We start from the raw sequence: 18542 nt of genomic DNA, 5'->3' as shown, positions 1-18542 counted from the left end.
AGTATGTTTCATATTCTAAAAGCTCAAATATTTGAAAGCTTCAGCTTTAGTTGTTTGGTTTTCTGGTGGCAGGATACAACGGGGGTGGAGTGAAGGCTAGAACTGGTTTGGGAGAAGCAGTTGGGAAGAAGACACTGCAATGGGAGTGAGGGAACCTCGCATCTGGACCTGCTTCTGTCCCTGATGGGTTATGTGGCTTCTGGCAATGATGTCTCCACTCTGGACCATAGTGTCCTCTTTTGTTAAACAAATAAACAGAAAACACAGGGACTTAGAGCCTGTAATGACCACGCACTTGTTTAGTGATTTTTTTTTTAAGCATTTGTTTGGTGCTTTTCTGCTTGGGGAGCCCTTCCTCCCACCTCCATGATTTCCTCTGTTCCTCCCAGCCAGCCAGCGGGGCAGTTAGAGTGTGCTTGTTGCCCTCACGCCAGCCACAGCAATCCACAGATGCACACACAGCTGCGGGTGGCTAGAGGGTGCGTGCGAACCCAGGTCTTCTGACTTCAGCTCTTGGTATGTCTGCTTCTATCAGATGGTTCTAACGTTTTTTTTGGCCAGTAACATAGAAAGCTCTAGGAGTACCTTTTCTTTGTTATTTTTAATTTAAAATTACTATTTAAGGGCACTTAGCCACCTCTGGGGGGTCATCAACACCATCGGCACCACTGTGGAAAGGGGCATCAGAGAATCCTCAAGCAGGATGTCGTTTCTCTTCCCAAGCATGGAATTCCCAGCTTTCTGATCAGTTATTTCCTTGCCTCCTTTCCTGCAGAGTCACCTTTTTGCCCCGTCACCTCGCCTTTCTGCCTGCAGTTTTGCTCATTCGTGCTGGTTTCTCTGCAGGTGCTGGGAGTGACACCAGCCCTCGTGAGAGGTGTCTCTGGTCCTACATGGCATGTGAATAGTTTTTCTCTCAGAAATAGCCTAATTTGAAAGAAATCCCCTTTGCTGTTTGACATGGTGTGAACAATAGCATCAGGAATCCTTTTACATCCAACAAAATAAATATGTCTCCTTGGTGCCATGTTCCCAAACACAGGCAACCTCAGTTATTGTGCTTGAGATGCCCTAGGGTCTGAAAAAAAAGATTTGCATTCAGATACACAGTCCTTTCCTTTTGCATTTTGGATTATTGGATGGGATTTATGTTGGTGTCCTTGGCCATGGCAGGGAGCCTTGTTCATCTTTGATTTTCCAGGTCGTGAGTTTCACAGTCCAACCCTTGTAGGTGGAACAGAAAAGAGATTTAAAATACACAAGTATCTTCCACATCTTTGCTTAAACGTCACTTCATCAGAGACCACTTCTCACCAACACTGCCCTGTAGGTTAGCTGCAGCATCTAGGTGTTTGTAATTACCTAAGTTATCATTTGAATGTGTTTAATGAGTCTTCTGTGATGTGGTGGAAGCTCTGTGAGGTCCGAGCGGTGCCTGTCTGGCCTACCCTTCTCTCCAGGACCTGTGATGAGCCGATGCCTGACTGCTTGATCCTTTGTTTCACAGGAAGGGACAATCTACAGATCACTGTCACCCCAACCCCCGTGTCATTTCCTCATGGGAAATTGTTACGGATTTCACCAACATGGCCCTTGTCCGAAGTCCGGTCTTCCTCAGCGGTGGACAGAATGCAGCCTGTGCCGGGACGGTCCCCTGACAACACTAGCTGGCCGCAGTCTGCGCAGACGCCTCCGCCCAAGACACACCGCCAAGTTCGGGCCCATGGGGACTTCTCTCCTTCCCCTTACCAAGGCAGTGGACATAGTGCCTCCCTCGAGCCTTCCAAGGATTCTACGGAGGCCCTGGTCCAACCAAGACCTCCAGGGGGAAAAGAAGCAGCCGCCATGTCAGGTTTGCCTTACACCAGCATGCTTCCCACACTGTCCCCTCTCCCACCAGTGGCGTCCTTCCGTGCTGGCCTCCCATCCCGGCCACCGTGGGTAGGGACTCCTTCCATGGCCGAACTGCATTCCCCGAGGGCAGACGCTCTCCCCTCATCTTCATCTTCTTCATTGTCTCCTGACTCACCTCATTCCATCATCTTTTCTAAGCCAGCAGAGCGATCCACCAAAGTGCTTTTATTCCCCCAAACAGCTCCAACTGACTCATCCTCAAGTCAGAGCATAGCTAATCCCCTAAACCCATTTGCTGAGGAAATGAACCACGCTCCATCCCAAAATGCCCAGGACTTAATAGGCATCCCTCGTCTAGGTTTTCCTGGATCCTCAAGCCCAGCAGAGGGTCCTCACTCAGCAGTCTCTCACACACCTGAGTTTCTGAGCTCTGTGGCCGACCTGGCCCGTCTGTCTCTCCCTCCCCTAGCTCCCGGAAGTCTTCTTCAGCTTCCAGGTGGAACACCCTCATCATCGATGTTGGAAGGGGCTCCAAGTCCTGCATCCACGCAGCCAGTTGAAGCTGAGGTGGCCGAAAGAGCACATAATGGGGTGTCTCTGCCAGCCTTTAAGAGCACCGTGACCCATGAGGCTGTGTCTTCACCTGTCCAGGCTGCAGAATCGGTGGCAGTGGGAATGATCAGCCGAAAGGCAGCCCCTGCTACTGCAAAGGACTCTGCTCACCCCCTGCGTTTGTCAGCAGCTCCAGAGAATTCCAGAGGGCCCGCCCTTGCAGCAGAACACACATCCTCCCCTTTGGTGCCTTCTCCGCCTCTCACCCCAGCCAGCCGAGGGCAAGAAATCCCTTCTGGTGAGGTTCTCACATCCCCATCCAATGGCGCAGTGGCAGACTTCCCCTCCATGCCTTCTTTCCTCCAGCTGGCAGGGAATCATGCCTCTCCATCCGCCACGCCCCCAGTGCCAACTCCTCAAGAAGCAGGAAATTATGGATCCTCTCCTACTGCAGCTGCAGACTTGCTCCTCGCAAGCACATTTCCTAATCTTCCTTCCACGACTTGGACATTTCCCCTGCAGAAAGAAGGTAGCGGAACAGCTGTTTTAAAGAAAAACAAAAAGGCAAATTTGACAGTTGCTCTCCAGACCCTTTCGAGTAAAGAGAGGCCAAGTCTTCACGCTGTAAGTGGAGTCACCTCTGATTTTAGCACTGATCGGGTTTCTTCAGACATGACACCACCAAGAACAAACCTCCTTCCTTCAGAATTATCTCCATCTTCCATCCCCTTCGCACAAGCCACCCAGACTGTTTCCCCATCTCATAGCTCTTCCAACACCAAGCCAGATACTTACACAGCTGTGACGGACCGTTCTGGGTTGCCAGTTTCAGCTTCCAAACAGGTGACAGCATTTCCCTCCTCCAATGAGGTCTATGATTTCTCAACAATGGGAGACATGAAGAAGCCAGCAATCACAGATGTTTTCTGGCATTCTCTTGCAGCAGAAACTGGATCCCTTTCAACAGAACCAATGATAGCTGGCTTGCTGCAACAAACAAATTATGATGTGAACGGGCACACAATTAACTCCACAAGTTGGGAAACTCACTCAGCTTCAACTGCTCCTCCCGGTGGTTTAAATTCTGCTGCCAGTACAATAAAATCTCGGGATTTCCAAGATTATGTTGGGCATTTAGCGACTGCAGAAGGCTTTAGCATTCAGGATCCAGTCTCTGGTGGAAGCACTAACCAGCTCGTCCAACAGTCAGACGTTACCATAATTGGAAACCATACCGACTTCTTGTCCATAAACACTAACAACTATTCCAGAGACTTTCAAACAGCTGAGGTTGAAGATGACCCATCCATAAGTCAACATTCTATGTCTCATCCCCATCTACGGCTGCCTGCCCATCCAACACACTCTCCTGTGCTGACCTCTCCAAGTCTAACTTCCACAGCTAGCTTATGGGAAATGCTTTCAGATGGAATGGATACAGATTTCCAAATTTCTGGCAACATCTATCCACCTCCAGTGATAAATGCTTCCCCACTGTTCCAGAGTATCCCGAGATATCACTCTACTGCTGAATCTCCTCCTCTATCAACCAGTGCCTTATTCAGGACCCCATCCAAAGCACTGCCGGCTTCTCAGCGCCCCGAGAAGTGGACAGGTGCAGCCACTAATGCAGGTAGTTTGTTTCCTGGTACCCCCCCCCCAAAATATGTGTGACTGCTTCTGGGGCCAAAGCATCTTCAAGCTCAACACAGATACCCAGCTTTGCTCAGAAGGAGCAGATATACCTGATTCCAGGATGGTGAATGAGTTAGCTGTCCAGATAGTCAGGCCCCTGATCTTCTGCCGACTGATTTTTTGGAAAGTATTCAGAATTTAAGTGTCCTTATTTCCAACCATAGCTTTGCTCTAAGTGGCATTCTCATTATGGTTAATCGACTTAACGAACCTAAAGCTGTTTTGCCTAAATTCCAGTGCTCAGAGACTTTTCACCCCAGCAAACCCATAAGTTACGTCCATTCATTCCCACAGTGGTGGGTGCATTCCGGACCAATGACAAACTTCGCTTTTCTCTCTTTGCAGTGGACTCCTCGGTGTTGCCCAAGGCAGAACCAACAGCAGCAACCACGTTGTTTCTTCGGAAATCAAGTCCACTGGGGCTGTCTGCAGCCCTGGTTGCTAAGGGCACCGGCAGCAGCCCTTCGGCCGTGGCCTCGGGATTAGTCAAGAGCAGCTGGACCACTGCTGTAGCTAGAAACGTCACAAGCAACACAGCATCTGACTCAAAGGCGACATCAGGGGCAGCCCATCCAGGCTTCTCGTTCACGCCGACCTACATGTTTGCAAGAGCAGCACACACCATGAGCACTCCCACGGCCATGCAAGGGAACACAGGCACTGCCTCTGGCCTGTTGTCCACAACACACCTCCCCAGGAAACCACAAGCCATGTATACGGGCTTCCTGAACCCTACCAACCCCAACATGCCCAAGGTGTCCACCGCACGCCCGCTGACCATCACGGCAGCCTTGACGTCCATCACTGCACCAGGAAGGGCCACCCGGATGCCGCCTTTGTCAGCAGAAAACACAGACGCTGCTCTTCCCGCTGTGTCCACGGCCATGGTCACAACTGGCAAAATGGCATCCAACCTGGAGTGTCATATGTCCAGGAAGCTCCTGGTGAAGACAGGTAAGAGTCCACTGTCCTGATTTGACTTGAAAGCAGCAAGTGCATCCTGGCCTCAGAGGTGTAGCAGAATTATTAGATTTCTTTGAGATCAGTGGTTCTCAACCAGGGGGGCGGATTTTGCCCCCCTGCCCAGCTACCAGGGGACATTTGGCCATGTCTGGAGATGTTTTTGGGTGTCTGCAACTTGGAGGGTAGGGAGGGTGTTACGGGCATCTAGTGAGTTAGAGACCGGGGATGCTGCTAAACATCCTACAGTGCACAGGACAGTCGGGCAACAAAGAACGATCCAACCCAAAACATCAGTAATGCCGAGGTTGAGAAGCCCTGATCTTTATCAAGTGACGGAGGAGAGGGGCATCATGTGACATGGATTCTAGTCCTGGGATCCATCCTGATATCAGAGGCCCCTGGGAAACCAGTTCTGCCCGTGAGTCTGAGAAAGCAAATGTACACCAAAGTTTGCGTGTAGTCAGCGATGTCTCACATGCGTGAATGATGTGATCGGTAAAATACAGAATCTTGGGAAGGGCTACAGAACTCAGAAAGGCTTTCTGTCATGTATCTTCTCAACCAGCAGATACTAACAGTACAGCTACCGTACACTATGTTGGCGCCCAAGATTTCTTCTGATGTTAAAAAGGAGACCTTCTTGAAAAAGTCGCATAGATGCTATCTTTTTTAGCCCCCGCCTCTGATTTGCAGCAGACGGGCCAAGAAGGCACAGGATGCTTTTAATAGCGTGGTAATGTCTGCTATAAAAAGCATTAGACACATTATTTGAAAGAACATGCCAGTGTTGAATGCTCATGTCCCGCCTTCCTCTTCACCCCGCAAAGAATTAAATGAAATTATCTCTTGAGACGTATCTTATTCTAAAATGGGAAATTGTGAAACTAGGCAGAGCAGAAAGCACAGTATCTTTTTCAGTTCCTCAAGCAGTCATGCCATCTGGTTTTCCACATCCCAGCCACCTAGGTGCGGAAATCTAGAACATTCTCCCCTCCCTCTTCTTCACAACCTCCCTTCACCCCAGCCACCCCCAGTCAACGACCGGTTCCTTCCAGTTCTACCTCCTAAATACCTCACTGCCGCTTCCCTGGTTCACACCATCACCATCGCTCACCTAAATTTCTGAAACAACAGCCAGATTTCTCTCTCTGCCTTCAGACTTCCCCCTCCCTCCAATCTGTTCTCCAGTCTGGAGTCCAGGGAGCCCCCTAAAATACATGCCTTTGCTTTAAACCCTTCATTTCCCACTGCCCCAGGACCGAGCCTGATATTGTAGGCTGAAAAATTCACTTCTCTCCCCTGTGCCTTTGCACTTGGTCTTCCCTCTGCTGGGAGTGGCAGGGGGCAGTCCCTCCGGCCTTGGCCTGGCTCACGTCCATCATCCTCCAAGGCTCAGTGGAAGCAACAGTTCCTCCTGGAAACCTTCCCTGATCCCCACCCCCTTGCCCACGTCAGGGCTGGATGCTCCTCCAAGGGCCTCCAACCACATCCTAGGCTTCCCTTCACATAGCACCTGTCATGTTCAATCACAAATGCCTCTTCTCCATGTCAGGTCTCCATTCCTGTCTCTGTCCCACTTGTGGGGTGAGGACTGCACCTCCTGATGCAGGGTTGATTTAGGCTGTTTTAGGGCCTGCAGTTAAGGATGTTTGCAGGGATCCTGTTCCAGGAATTTCCTTGCATGCAGACTGGTCAGGGGCAGGCAACACTTAGCCTGGCTTTCAGAGTCAGAGGCAGCGTTTGTCAGAAGTGAAGTGCCACCAGCATGCTAGCTATCTCTCCACTGGGGCCACACGAATGGCTGGGGCCTTCTTTCCTGAGGACTTGAGCGGGACCAATGGAGCTGCTGCCCCAATGGTTGGACCTGTGCCCGCTAGCTTTGCTCAGAACCTGTAGGAGGTGGGGGTAGCTGGGGAGGAGAGGAGGGCTCATTAATTAGGAGGTCTGCTGCCTTACGCTGATTGCATGCTTCTGTTTCGCCCCACAGTTCTCTTTGTGACCCAAAGGAGGGTGCAGATCAGTGAAACCTTGAAGCTTAATGTAGCCAGAGGGCTCACACAGGCATTGCGGAAGGCATTTCACCAGAATGACGTCTTGGCTCATGTAAGCCCCCTGCTTTTGTAACCAGGTTCATCTATCTCTTCCTCCTGGGTCCAGAATCTGTTTAGATTGTTTACTTCCTCCCTGGGTACCATAGCCACAACAGAAGTAGGATCTTTCATCATTTGGGCAAATAGTAATGCATGGTAGCTGGAGAAGGTCAAATTCTGAGATGGAAAATTGAGGATAATTGCCTTATGTCTAGATTTTTTTTTTTTTTTAAGCCTGGTGGTTCTGTTTTAAATTGTCCCATTATCCTGTTGTTTGGGGAAAGTATTTAATTGTGTCAGTGTAATTTTGCTGAAATCATCCATTGTGTTTTTCCTTTATCTTCCTCACCATTGTGAACAATTAGTGATTTATTTCTGGACATTTAAAAATTACTCTGACTTGTAAACTGAGTCCACCTTTGCTTAAATTGCCAGCAGCAGATAGGGAAGTAAACATTTTTTTTCTCTAAACACTTTAATGCCAAGAACTATTTAACAACCACTAGGTGATTTTGATGGCATATCTAAGTGACGGAAGGCTTGCTTTACACCCTTTTGGTTTGATTCCAAGTTTTAAAGCAGTAAATGTGATCAGCAGTCAGTGGACAACCCTTTACATCACTAAAAAATATTGCTCTCGCTTCCTCCTTTGATGCTTTGTGCCCCAGCTGCATTCAGATTAGGGGTCCTTCCCCACCACCACATGAAGGACTAGGAAGGAGATTGGGTACACGGTTTATTGGTCATTGTTAATCTCTTTTATATAATTGTGAAAAAAAAAAGAAGAAATGCTCTCCACGAGAGGCATCTGTGGTTTCTGCACCAGAAACTTTATTTGAAGGTTGAAAATGTGCATGCTTCTATGTGGTTACCTGAGACAGTTTTCACTAAACTTTGGTCATTTGCAAATTACCCTCACAGCTTTTGCCTTTTTTGCATATCATCACAGACCACTGTGACAATTAGTCCATGTTAGTTTTTTTTTAAAATCAGCTTTTATTTAAAAAACACTTAAGATTGGGATCGACATACACACACTACTGTATATAAAATAGATAACTGATAAGGACCTGTTGTATAACACAGGGAACTCTTCTCAATACTCTGTAGTGACCTATATGGGAAAGAATTTTAAAAGAGTGGATATATGTATATGTATAATTGATTCACTTTGCTGTTCACCTGAAACTAACACAACATTTTAAATTGACTATACTCCAAAAAATTAAAAAAAAACCACTTAAACACGTTTCTTTTGAAAGGATGTTTGATATTACCACCATAAATGGCAATCAGGATCATTTGCCACAAATAAAACGTAATCATAAAAAGGAGACTAGGGAGTTCCCTGGTGGTCTAGTGGTTAGGATTTGCACCTTCACTTCCATGGGTCAAGTTCAATCCCTGGTCAGGGAACTGAGATATTGCAAGCCGAGCGGTGTGGCCAAAACTTTTAAAAGATAAAAATAAAAATGAAAATAATGGGAACAGTCTGTTAAATTCAAGCTAGACATTGTTGCTTACAGAAGGCATTAAGGCTGGGCTTGGTGTTCCTTTGTTTGTTTAAAAATATGGTTAGCAAGGATTAGAGAGGTGTTAAAAGTCAATTATCCTCAAACTGAGACCTGCTCCTTGAGGTAATTGGAAGGACTGGAATGGGAGTAACTTTCTTGCTGGGTGATTTGGTGGCATTTGGTGCTGAGCCCATGTTCCATCCAGAAAGTCACCTAAAGTCCTATCTAAAGTCACCTTGAACACTGCCTTTAGGTAACAACGTGCTGGGGAGCACACAGTGTGGAGGAAGCAAAGGCATACCCAGCCTGCTGCAAAATCAATTGTCTTGGTTTCTTTGGCAAATACACATGACACTCCTAATGGAGATGCAAGAATAAGGGGGAGGAAAGCAGGTGTTAAAAACACCCTGAACTGCTGATATAAAACACTAAGGAAACAAAAGAAAGTAAATAAAATCGAAAGTCTCAGAATCTTCCAGTTGGGTCAGAATGAGCTCAGATCATCAACATCCCTTAGGACTCAGCTGTAAGAGAAACTCTCCATGGCCCATCCCTGCCTTGGTCTTGAACCAGTCACAGGCTAAGAATGGAGTGAAGTCTGAACAGTTCTTCTCTCAGCTTCTAAAGAAAGGAATTTGGGCTTCCCTGGTGGCGCAGTGGTTGAGAGTCCACCTGCCGATGCAGGGGACACGGGTTTGTGCCCCGGTCTGGGAGGATCCCACATGCCGCGGAGCGGCTGGGCCTGTGAGCCATGGCCGCTGAGCCTGCGCGTCCGGAGCCTGTGCTCCGCAACGGGAGAGGCCACAACAGTGAGAGGCCAGCGTACTGCAAAAAAAAAAAAAAAAAAAAGAAAGGAATTCACCTCATATACTACCTGACCCCTGTCCTAAAGGGCCTCCACTTAATCTATCACTTCTGCCTTTTAATGTTTATAAATGATGAGAAATATGATACAGCTGTTTTTTCCAGCATTCCATTCCCTGGAAATCTCTTTTGCCTGCCGTCTCCTGCCTGCCTTCTTGGGTGCTAATTGATGCTCACAGGATTATACTGAGGCACTTAAAGAATAATAATTTTTAAAAACCCACACATTTAATTCTATTCCAGAATTAAATTAAATATAGATTGACTCCTGTATCCGTGGGTTCAATATAAACTATATTTTGTTGTATTCTTGTATTTTGAGACTTGACAATCCCCGTAGGCTTATGGGATTGTTAGAATATTTGTCGAATGGGAGTGTCCTATTCCTCAGCCATGCTGAGTAACAGTTGTGGTTCTAAGAAACACCAAGAAGAACTTAAAGTGCCACGGAAATGAATACTGAGTTCTGTGGGTCCATTTGTTTTGTAGGTGGACATTCTGGAATATTCTCACAACGTCACTGTTGGTTATTATGCTACCAAAGGGAGGCTGGTCTACTTGCCTGCTGCAGTGATTGAAACGCTGGGCGTTTATGGGATCAGCAATGTCACTGCAGATCTGAAGCAACACACCCCAGCCTTGCAGTCTGTGGCAGTACTTGCCTCCCCGTGGACTCCCCAGCCTGCAGGCTACTTGCAGCTGAAAACAGGCAAGTAACTCAGAAGGAAAGGATTCCTATCCATTCTGGGATCAGCGGTGGTCCCAAGAGGACACCTGTTTGAAAACTCCATCACTGGCAGCTCTGTTATTTCTTAGAGTCATTGTGTACCTTCCTCCAAGGGCCTTGCTAATCAAATGTCCAAGTCCCCTGCACAGCAGCCTAAACTTTTCCAACCTGGATTCATTAGAAATATTCCTTCACAGGAGTCTTTCTTCCCAATTTATATAATTATGAGTATATTGTACTTGTGAGCATCAAATACTGTATTTTTTTTTCCTGTATTACCAGTGGATACTGAGGAGAGTTGAGCGTCCATAAAATCTGTGCTTTGCAGCAACACGTTCCAGATGCCCCTGAATCAGAATCTCTGAGCTTAGGCCTTGGAATCTTTCTTTCAAACTCCCTGGTGACTCTGATCCTGTGGTTTGTAAGCCACAAGAGTAGAGGAACCACTGAAATTGAAAGACTCAAACAGCTTAGTCATGCAGGCCAATTGATTGTTTGTTTCCCCGCCAAAGAAACAGAATACATGATCACTCTTAAGCCATTTTGTTGTCTTGGAGCAGATGTCTCCATATGCCAATCAAATGAAATCACAAAATCCTTTGCATTGGAGGGAATCTCAGGTTCAGTCCCGCTTTTAATTCTTCTATGTTATAAATCATTTTAAAAGTCACTTCCAAAACTGCAACTGTCCTTCTTATTTGTCTGATTTCTCTGATGTAAAATCATGCCGTTTTATATCATGACTGCTATTAAGTTCAAGGAACTAAGACACAGAGCTTTGGTGAGCACTGATATATTACTCTCATTCTAGTGCTACAGTTTGTGAGCCAGTCGGACAACATACAGTCCTGCAAGTTTGCTCAGACGATGGAACAGAGGCTACAGAGGGCCTTCCAGGACGCCGAGAGGAAAGTTCTGAATACTAAAAGCAACCTGACGATTCAGGTAAGGAGGAGAGTGCTTCAGCTGTGTAGTTGACAGAGACCAACCGGAACACAAATGTTGGCAAGAAGTGATTTGGTCCTGCATTTCAAAGCAGGTGTAAAGTAACTTTGTACTTCGGGCATGTGATATCAACAGGAGAAGGTGCCACTTTGGGGCCACTGAGTTGAGTCAGCCTAGCAATGATGAGGATGTCTGGGGTGTGGTGGTCATGACAAGGGAGATGCTGTGACACTGTGTACCTGCTGTGATTTGGGATTTTATATTTATTTTCCCAAGCCTTTCTTGGGAAGGCTTAAAGCTTCCTTAAGCCTTTCTAATACATTTATTATTATTATTATTATTATTATTATTATTATTTTTTTTTTTTTTTTGCGGTATGCAGGCCTCTCACTGTTGTGGCCTCTCCTGTTGCGGAGCACAGGCTCCGGACGCGCAGGCTCAGCGGCCATGGCTCATGGGCCCAGCCGCTCCGCGGCACGTGGGATCTTCCCGGACCGGCGCACACACCCGTGTCCCCTGCATCGGCAGGCGGACTCTCAACCACTGCGCCACCAGGGAAGCCCCATTTATTATTTTTAAAAAATGAACTAGAATATACTCTATAGGTCAAATGTCGCATATAAAATGAATCATTTCTAAATAGCTAACTCACCAAGATTTGCCTATTCTGTGATTTTCTTTGAGCTGTTTTCCCGGCATCCACACGAACAATCACCTTATTTTAGACACACACACACACACACACACACATTTTAGGGTTTACTATGTGCCAGGACTGTGCTAAGTGTTTTATAAATGTTTTGCTACATAATACTCAAGACATCCTTCTGAGGTGTTATTATCAGCATTTCACAGGAGAGGGAACTGAGAGAAGGGTAGGAAACTTCCAGAAGGTCACACAGTTGGTAAGGAATGGAATTAAGACTTGAGCCAAAGCCCATACTCTAATCTACCATGCTCTACTAGCATCAATGCAATGCCGAAATGGCATCCTTGATGAAATTTTTGGCAAGCATATGCATTATCTTACAGGGCAATCCCACTCCTGGTATACTGTATTTCAACTTCCTGGATTTACAGTAGACATGCTACCAAAAGCGTCTCTCAGACCCATTTTTTACAATTATATTGATAACATCTCACTAAAGACAGATGCTTCTTAATCATATTCATCCAGCCCCCAAATTTCTCTAATTAACTGTACTAACTAATGTCTCTGTTTTTACTGAATTAAAGCCTTTGCAATTAAACCCAGTGGTTTTAAAATTGACATTTAGCATAAGTGAATTATCAGCAAAGCCAATATGATGTGGAAAGCATACATTTTAATTTGAATGAGCAGTCGTCCTTTTCTAGATTCACCCAAAGTATATATGGAAGTATCTCATTATGATCTGGTTCATATTAGACTAAGATCTAAAAATATGTCACAGACATAAGATTTATGTAAGGAGTGTGACTCAACTCCTTTTTCTTTCTGATTGCATTTATGATCCTCACAGGTACATGAGTCTTATTGGAGCTTGGCAGTGGAACATATTCTAATTATATTCAAGAAGCACAGACTTATCAGCCAGCTTCTCTTTATCAGGCACTGGAAGGGACACCAAGATACATAAGCTGCCCTTGGCCTTAAGAAGCCTCTCTTGTATTGTCGTATGATAGTCAGGGGCCATGAGATGAAACTTTATAAAGCAAGTAACAAACATTCCTTGGAAAAGACTACGATGGGCAATTAGATAATTGCATTTAAATAGATTTTAGATGCTCTCGAACATATCCACAGCTTTGGGTGAATTGTTTTATTAACCCTCTTTCACTTTTTGCCTTGGCTGGCAGGAAGCCCAGAGCCAAAGTTGTTGTGTGGATTTAGTAACCCTCTAGGCCCCTATATCATGCATAGATTGCTACATGCTAATCATCCCCCCAGGGTTGTCTTTAATCTGTTTTTTCAGGACCTCGTTTTGTAATTAATAAATTACCGTTTTATTGTATTAAATGTAATTTGTGGGGCACCTTGGATCTTTTGTGGAATAAGACCATGTAAATATTTAATTTGTTCAGAGAGTCATCGAAAAAGTAACTTAATTATTTTTTACTTGTATAGCATAGATATTAGGGGCTAGAGTATAGTAGACTCAGTTAGGACTTTTTGATTATAAGCAACAGAATCCAAGCTCACAGGCTTATGCAAAAAGAGGAAGTGATTGGGTCATGTAACCAAAAGGTTCACAGCTCCTTACTTCAGGAACAATTGGATCCAGGTGCTTACATGATTTCTTCATGAAGTTCTCTCTTCATCTCTTGGCTTGCCTTGCTCTGGGTGGCATCATCCTCAGGCCCCTGGCACCTCCAGGTTTGCCTCATCCTTATTACTTACAGTCTCATGGATCCAGAGTGCCTTTTTTGTGTCATTCCAGTCAAAATCCTGGATTAGTTTTCATTGAACCCTCTTGGATCATGTGCCCATTTCTGGACCAGTAACTGTGGTCAAGGATATGAAATATCCCAGTCAACTAAGTCTGGCTGAGATGCCCACTCCTGGAACCTGAGTGGGACAACTGCACCCAAAGCACATGAACTGATTGGAGAGGAGGAGGTGTTTCCACAAGGAGAATTGTGGTGCTGACAAGGAAGAAGGGAGAATGGATACTAAGAATGAAAACAACAGCTTTCCATTCTGTCAGCATTGTGGGTCTAATTAGCTAAATGAATCATGGCATGAATGAATGGGAAGTAAGAGATACGGTCAGAACCCATACGCGTCTAAGAGTAGAGGGGTAATGGGAAAGTATCCCCTGCAAGGGACAAGGCATGACTATCAAGGAACAGTGATATGACCTTGGTTTCAGGCCTGTGGATCTCTTCTTATTTATGAAGTTGTTGTTAAGCAGCCCCCAAGAATGGTCACAATTTTCTTAGCTATAAAAAAAAAATGAGTATAGTAAAGAAAACAAAAATAAATGGAAAGACATTCTGTGCTCATGAATTGGAAGACTTAGTATTGTTATGATGTCAAATACTACCCAGAATGATCCCTATGCAATCCCTATCAAAATTCTGGTGATGTTTTTTGCAGAAATAGAAAAATCCATCCTAAAATTCACCTGAAATATCAAGGGACCCCGAATAGCTGAAACAATCTTGAAAGAGGAAAACAAAGTTGGAGGTCTCACACTTACTGATTTCAAAACTTAGTGCAAAACTATGGTAATCAAAGCAGTATGGTACTGGCATAAAGACAGACATATGGACCAATGGAACAGAATAGAGAGCCCAGAAATAAACCCTTACATATATGGTCAAATGATTTTTGATGAGACCATTTGGTGGGGGAAGGGACAGTCTTTTCAACCAGTACTACTAGGAAACTGGATATCCACAAGCAAAAGAATGAAGTTGGATCCTCACCTAACACCGTATGCAAAAGTTAACTCAAAACAGATCAAAGACCTAAATGTAGGAGCTAAAACTGTAGGACTCTTAGAAGAAAATAGGGGAGAAAAGCTTCATGACATTGGATTTGGCAGTGATTTGTTGATATGACACCAAAAGCACAGGTAACAAAAGAAAAAATAAATAAGTTAGATGTCATCAAAATTAAAACCTTTTGTGGCTCGAAGGACATAATCAAAAGGCAACCCACAGAATGGGAGAAAATATTTGCCATCACACCTATTGAGGATGGCTATTATATTTTATTTATTTATTTATTTATTTATTTATTGCGTTACTTGGGCCTCTCACTGTTGTGGGCTCTCCCGTTGCGGAGCACAGGCTCGGGACGCGCAGGCCCAGCGGCCATGGCTCACGGACCCACAGGATGGCTATTATAAAAAAAAAATAGAGAATAATAAGCATTGGTAAGGAGAAATTGGGATTCTTGTGCACTGCTGGTGGACGTGTCAAATGGTGCAGCTGCTGTGGAAAACAGTATGGCATTCCCTCAAAAAACATAGAATTACCGTATGATTCAACAATTCTATTTCTGGGTATATACCCAATAGAATTTAAACCAGGGACTTGAACAGATACTGGAACACCGGTGTTCATAGCAGCATTATTCACAACAACCAAAAGGTGGAAGCAACATAAGTGTCCATCCGTGGGTGAATGGATAAGTCAATGTGGTACATACATGTGATGGAATATTATTCATCCTTAAAAAGGAGGGAAATGCTGGCACAGGCTACAACATGAATGTACCTTGAGGACATCATGCTAAGTGAAAGAAGCCAGTCACAAAAGGACAAATACTGTATGATTCCACTTATAAAAAGTATTTAGTTTTGTCAAATTAATAGAGAGAGAAAATAGAATGGTGGTTTCTCGGAGCTAGGAAGAGGAAGAAATGGGGTGTTATTTAGTAGGTACAGAGTTTCAGTTTGGAATGATGAAAAAGTTTTGGAGATGGATGGTGGTGATAACTGCACAATAATGCGAATGTACTCAATGCCACTGAACTGTACACTTTAACTGGTTAAAATGTAATGTGTATTTTACCACAAAAAAGTATGAAACTAATATAATGTTGTATGTCAGTGATGTCTCCTCAATAAAAAATTCTTATCTGAAAAAATGTATAAGTTACCTGATCGAGTGTAGTATGTACAGAGATACCATATTGCAAGCTCTTTGGGATCCAGTGAGATTTACTTTTGTTGAAAAGCAAAAAACTAGAGCGTTCAGAATAGAGATAAAGGTTGCAAAGTTATTTTAGTTATTATTTTTTTAGGTGACAGTGCAGTGAGGTCTTTTGAATTATTCAGAAAGAGGTGCCTTTTTTCTAGGTACCTTGGGAGAGGCATGAATATCTGTGGCTAAACCACATTCCAGAAATACTGTTGGAGAGGAAGTAAGAGTTGGCCAGAAAAGTTGACTCCGTATGTCATTAATCATGGGACTCTAGGCACTGTGTTAGAGAATTTAAAAGGAACTTCCACTTATGGGAGAAAGTTCGAAATAACATGAAGAAGCTACTCTTGACGGTCTTCTTCAAAGTAAGGTTTAAAAGGAGCGTTGCAGTGATATGTATGTCTGAGCACACAGAGGTCTGGGACAGACTGGGTATCTGTTTCCGGCAGAAAGAGAGGACACACTCAAATGAAGATAATTTGAGGAAAGTCCAAGGAAAAGGACTTTGTAGAAGTGTGGGTGGGCTCTAGGGAAACCACAGGGACAGTGCAGCTGCCCAGGCTGTGACAGTTGGGGCTGATGCCATGAGAGGAGCGAGCAGCTGTGGGAAGCCTGAGGCCAGAGCTGCCCAACATGAGCTGTGACCTCACAGGAGGGAGTCCCTGACGCCAACTCTCTGACCTCCCTCTCCTCCTTCTCTCTCACATCCTCCTGAGCTCCCTGCAGCTGAAGCCAGGGGTCCAAGGAGCCCATTGACGTGGTCCACAGGGGTCTGCCTCGGGGGGCGCTGAGCAGGATGAGGGCAGGGTGGCAAACGGATCTGGAGGGGGAAGGGGGAGACGCCCAGCACAGAAGCCCATAAAGAGTGTCTCACCAGACGGAATGCCTTCCTACTGCATCTGTTTTTCAAATCTCATCTGTGGGATATTTTTATGTATACATGGACCTATAAAAGTCTCACTTCCTCATAACTAAAAAACTGACTTAGACAAGATTTGAGAAGAAAACCACACCGTCTCATAGTAATATTAACATGTTTTACACTGAATTAATAGACCACAAGGAAATGGAATCTGTCTCTAAAGAAGCTGTTTTCTATTTCTGAATTCGTTTTGTCATCAGGTTCGGTCACGCTGTCCATGACTAGGTTGATGATGGACGGTGTGCATTCCCCGTCCTTTCAACTTTAAAACCCCCAAAAGTTTGACTCAGGCTTTCCCTGTCTGAGCAGTTGAGTCCTCCTTAAATTTACCATTCCTATGCTCTATTGTGTATTTTCAGAACCATAAAAGTAGCCTGAGACCATTTAGCCCCTGGAAAAGATACACACAGCAGTGGTTAAAACCCAAAGTCAGGCTGCCTGGGTTGGAATCCTGTCTCTGTCACTTATTAGCTGTGTGACCTTGGGCAAGTCCCTTGATCATTCTGGGCTTCAGTTTCCTCCTCTGTAAAAGGGAGTCATAACAGGATATACCTCCTAGGGTTGCGGTGAGGATTAAATGAGATCATGTGCCCTTAGCACGATGTCTGGCATGTAAGCAAGCAATCTGTAAGTGACAACTATTGTTATTCTTATCTCTTCCTTGCTCTCTTCCCACCTCCCTTTCATTCCTAACCTCAGCTTCTCCTTAAACTTCTCCTCCCACGGCCTCCATGAAACAGACCCTCATCTTATTTGGCATGTCTCCCTCCCCTTTCCTCCTGTGTCGATTCAGATGGTGAGCACGTCCAACGCCTCCCAGACAGTCACCTTGGTGTATGTGGTGGGCAATCGAAGCTCCTTCCTCAACGGCACCGTGGCCAGCAGCCTCCTCCGCCAGCTCTCCGCTGAGCTGGTGGGGTTCTACCTCACCTACCCGCCGCTCACCATCGCTGAACGTGAGTATGTCCACGTCCTACAGGGACTCTGCCATCTTCTCCGGGGCCCTCTCTGTTTAGCAAACCTCCGTGGTGCCAGGCCACATGCTAACTCTTTTGTCATTATATCACAACTGAAACATGTGATCAATGGGGATTGAATTGATGAAAACTTTATTACACGTTGAAAAAAGCACTAGGTGCTTTTACCCTTCACTAATATCATATCTCATTTAATTCTCACAACTACCCTATAAGGTAGGTGCAAAATTAACTCCATTTTTCAGATGGGAAAACTGAAACTCCAAGAGTTTTAACAAGATGCCTACTCTGACATAGCTAGCGAGACATGGAACCTGGGGTTTGAACCCAAGCAGTCTGCCTTCTGAGCTTATAACACTGCCTGGTATGGCATCTGTCCTCGTGGCAATCTGGGTTGCTATGGTTTCCTCCACTTCTGCCATCAGCAAATGTTCCTGGGCCTTCAGCCCTTGCCTGGGCTATAGATATTATAATGCAACTCATGTGCAGTCAGCATCGTGACTTCACTTGATGAAGTCCCCATAGGCTTGTGGCCTCATCTTCCTCTAATGCTTCAGTTACATAATCCTCATTACCATGCAGCAGGCATAGACTTTGAAGACGATACAGCCTACGTTTTGTACCCAAACATTTACTCGGTAGCCAAAGGAAGTAAAGATCTATGCTCTTAAATTTAATCATTGGTACATTTCTAAAGGTCACTGGGCAAGTTTTTTTTTTAAATATGTATTAGCAAAATTGTTTCTATTTCCTTCTTTGGTTGCTTTATATATTGTAGATAAGTGAGATAATGTGTGTGAATGT

At 45.0% G+C, this 18542-nt stretch overlaps 1 protein-coding gene across 1 annotated transcript in view; it reads left to right on the top strand.

The window, feature by feature from the left end:
• Positions 1–18542, top strand: part of KIAA1549L (KIAA1549 like) — a 187218-nt gene that overhangs the window by 51193 nt on the left and 117483 nt on the right. The window contains exons 4-9 of the mRNA XM_060105171.1: positions 1508–1852; positions 4447–5055; positions 7052–7167; positions 10022–10241; positions 11071–11204; positions 17555–17717. Coding sequence (XP_059961154.1) covers positions 1508–1852; positions 4447–5055; positions 7052–7167; positions 10022–10241; positions 11071–11204; positions 17555–17717 — 1587 coding nt within the window. The remainder of the gene's footprint in view (positions 1–1507; positions 1853–4446; positions 5056–7051; positions 7168–10021; positions 10242–11070; positions 11205–17554; positions 17718–18542) is intronic.

This window comes from Mesoplodon densirostris, chromosome 7, assembly GCF_025265405.1.
Source record: "Mesoplodon densirostris isolate mMesDen1 chromosome 7, mMesDen1 primary haplotype, whole genome shotgun sequence".
Lineage (NCBI taxonomy): Eukaryota > Metazoa > Chordata > Mammalia > Artiodactyla > Ziphiidae > Mesoplodon > Mesoplodon densirostris.
This window is presented reverse-complemented; position numbering and strand designations above follow the sequence as displayed.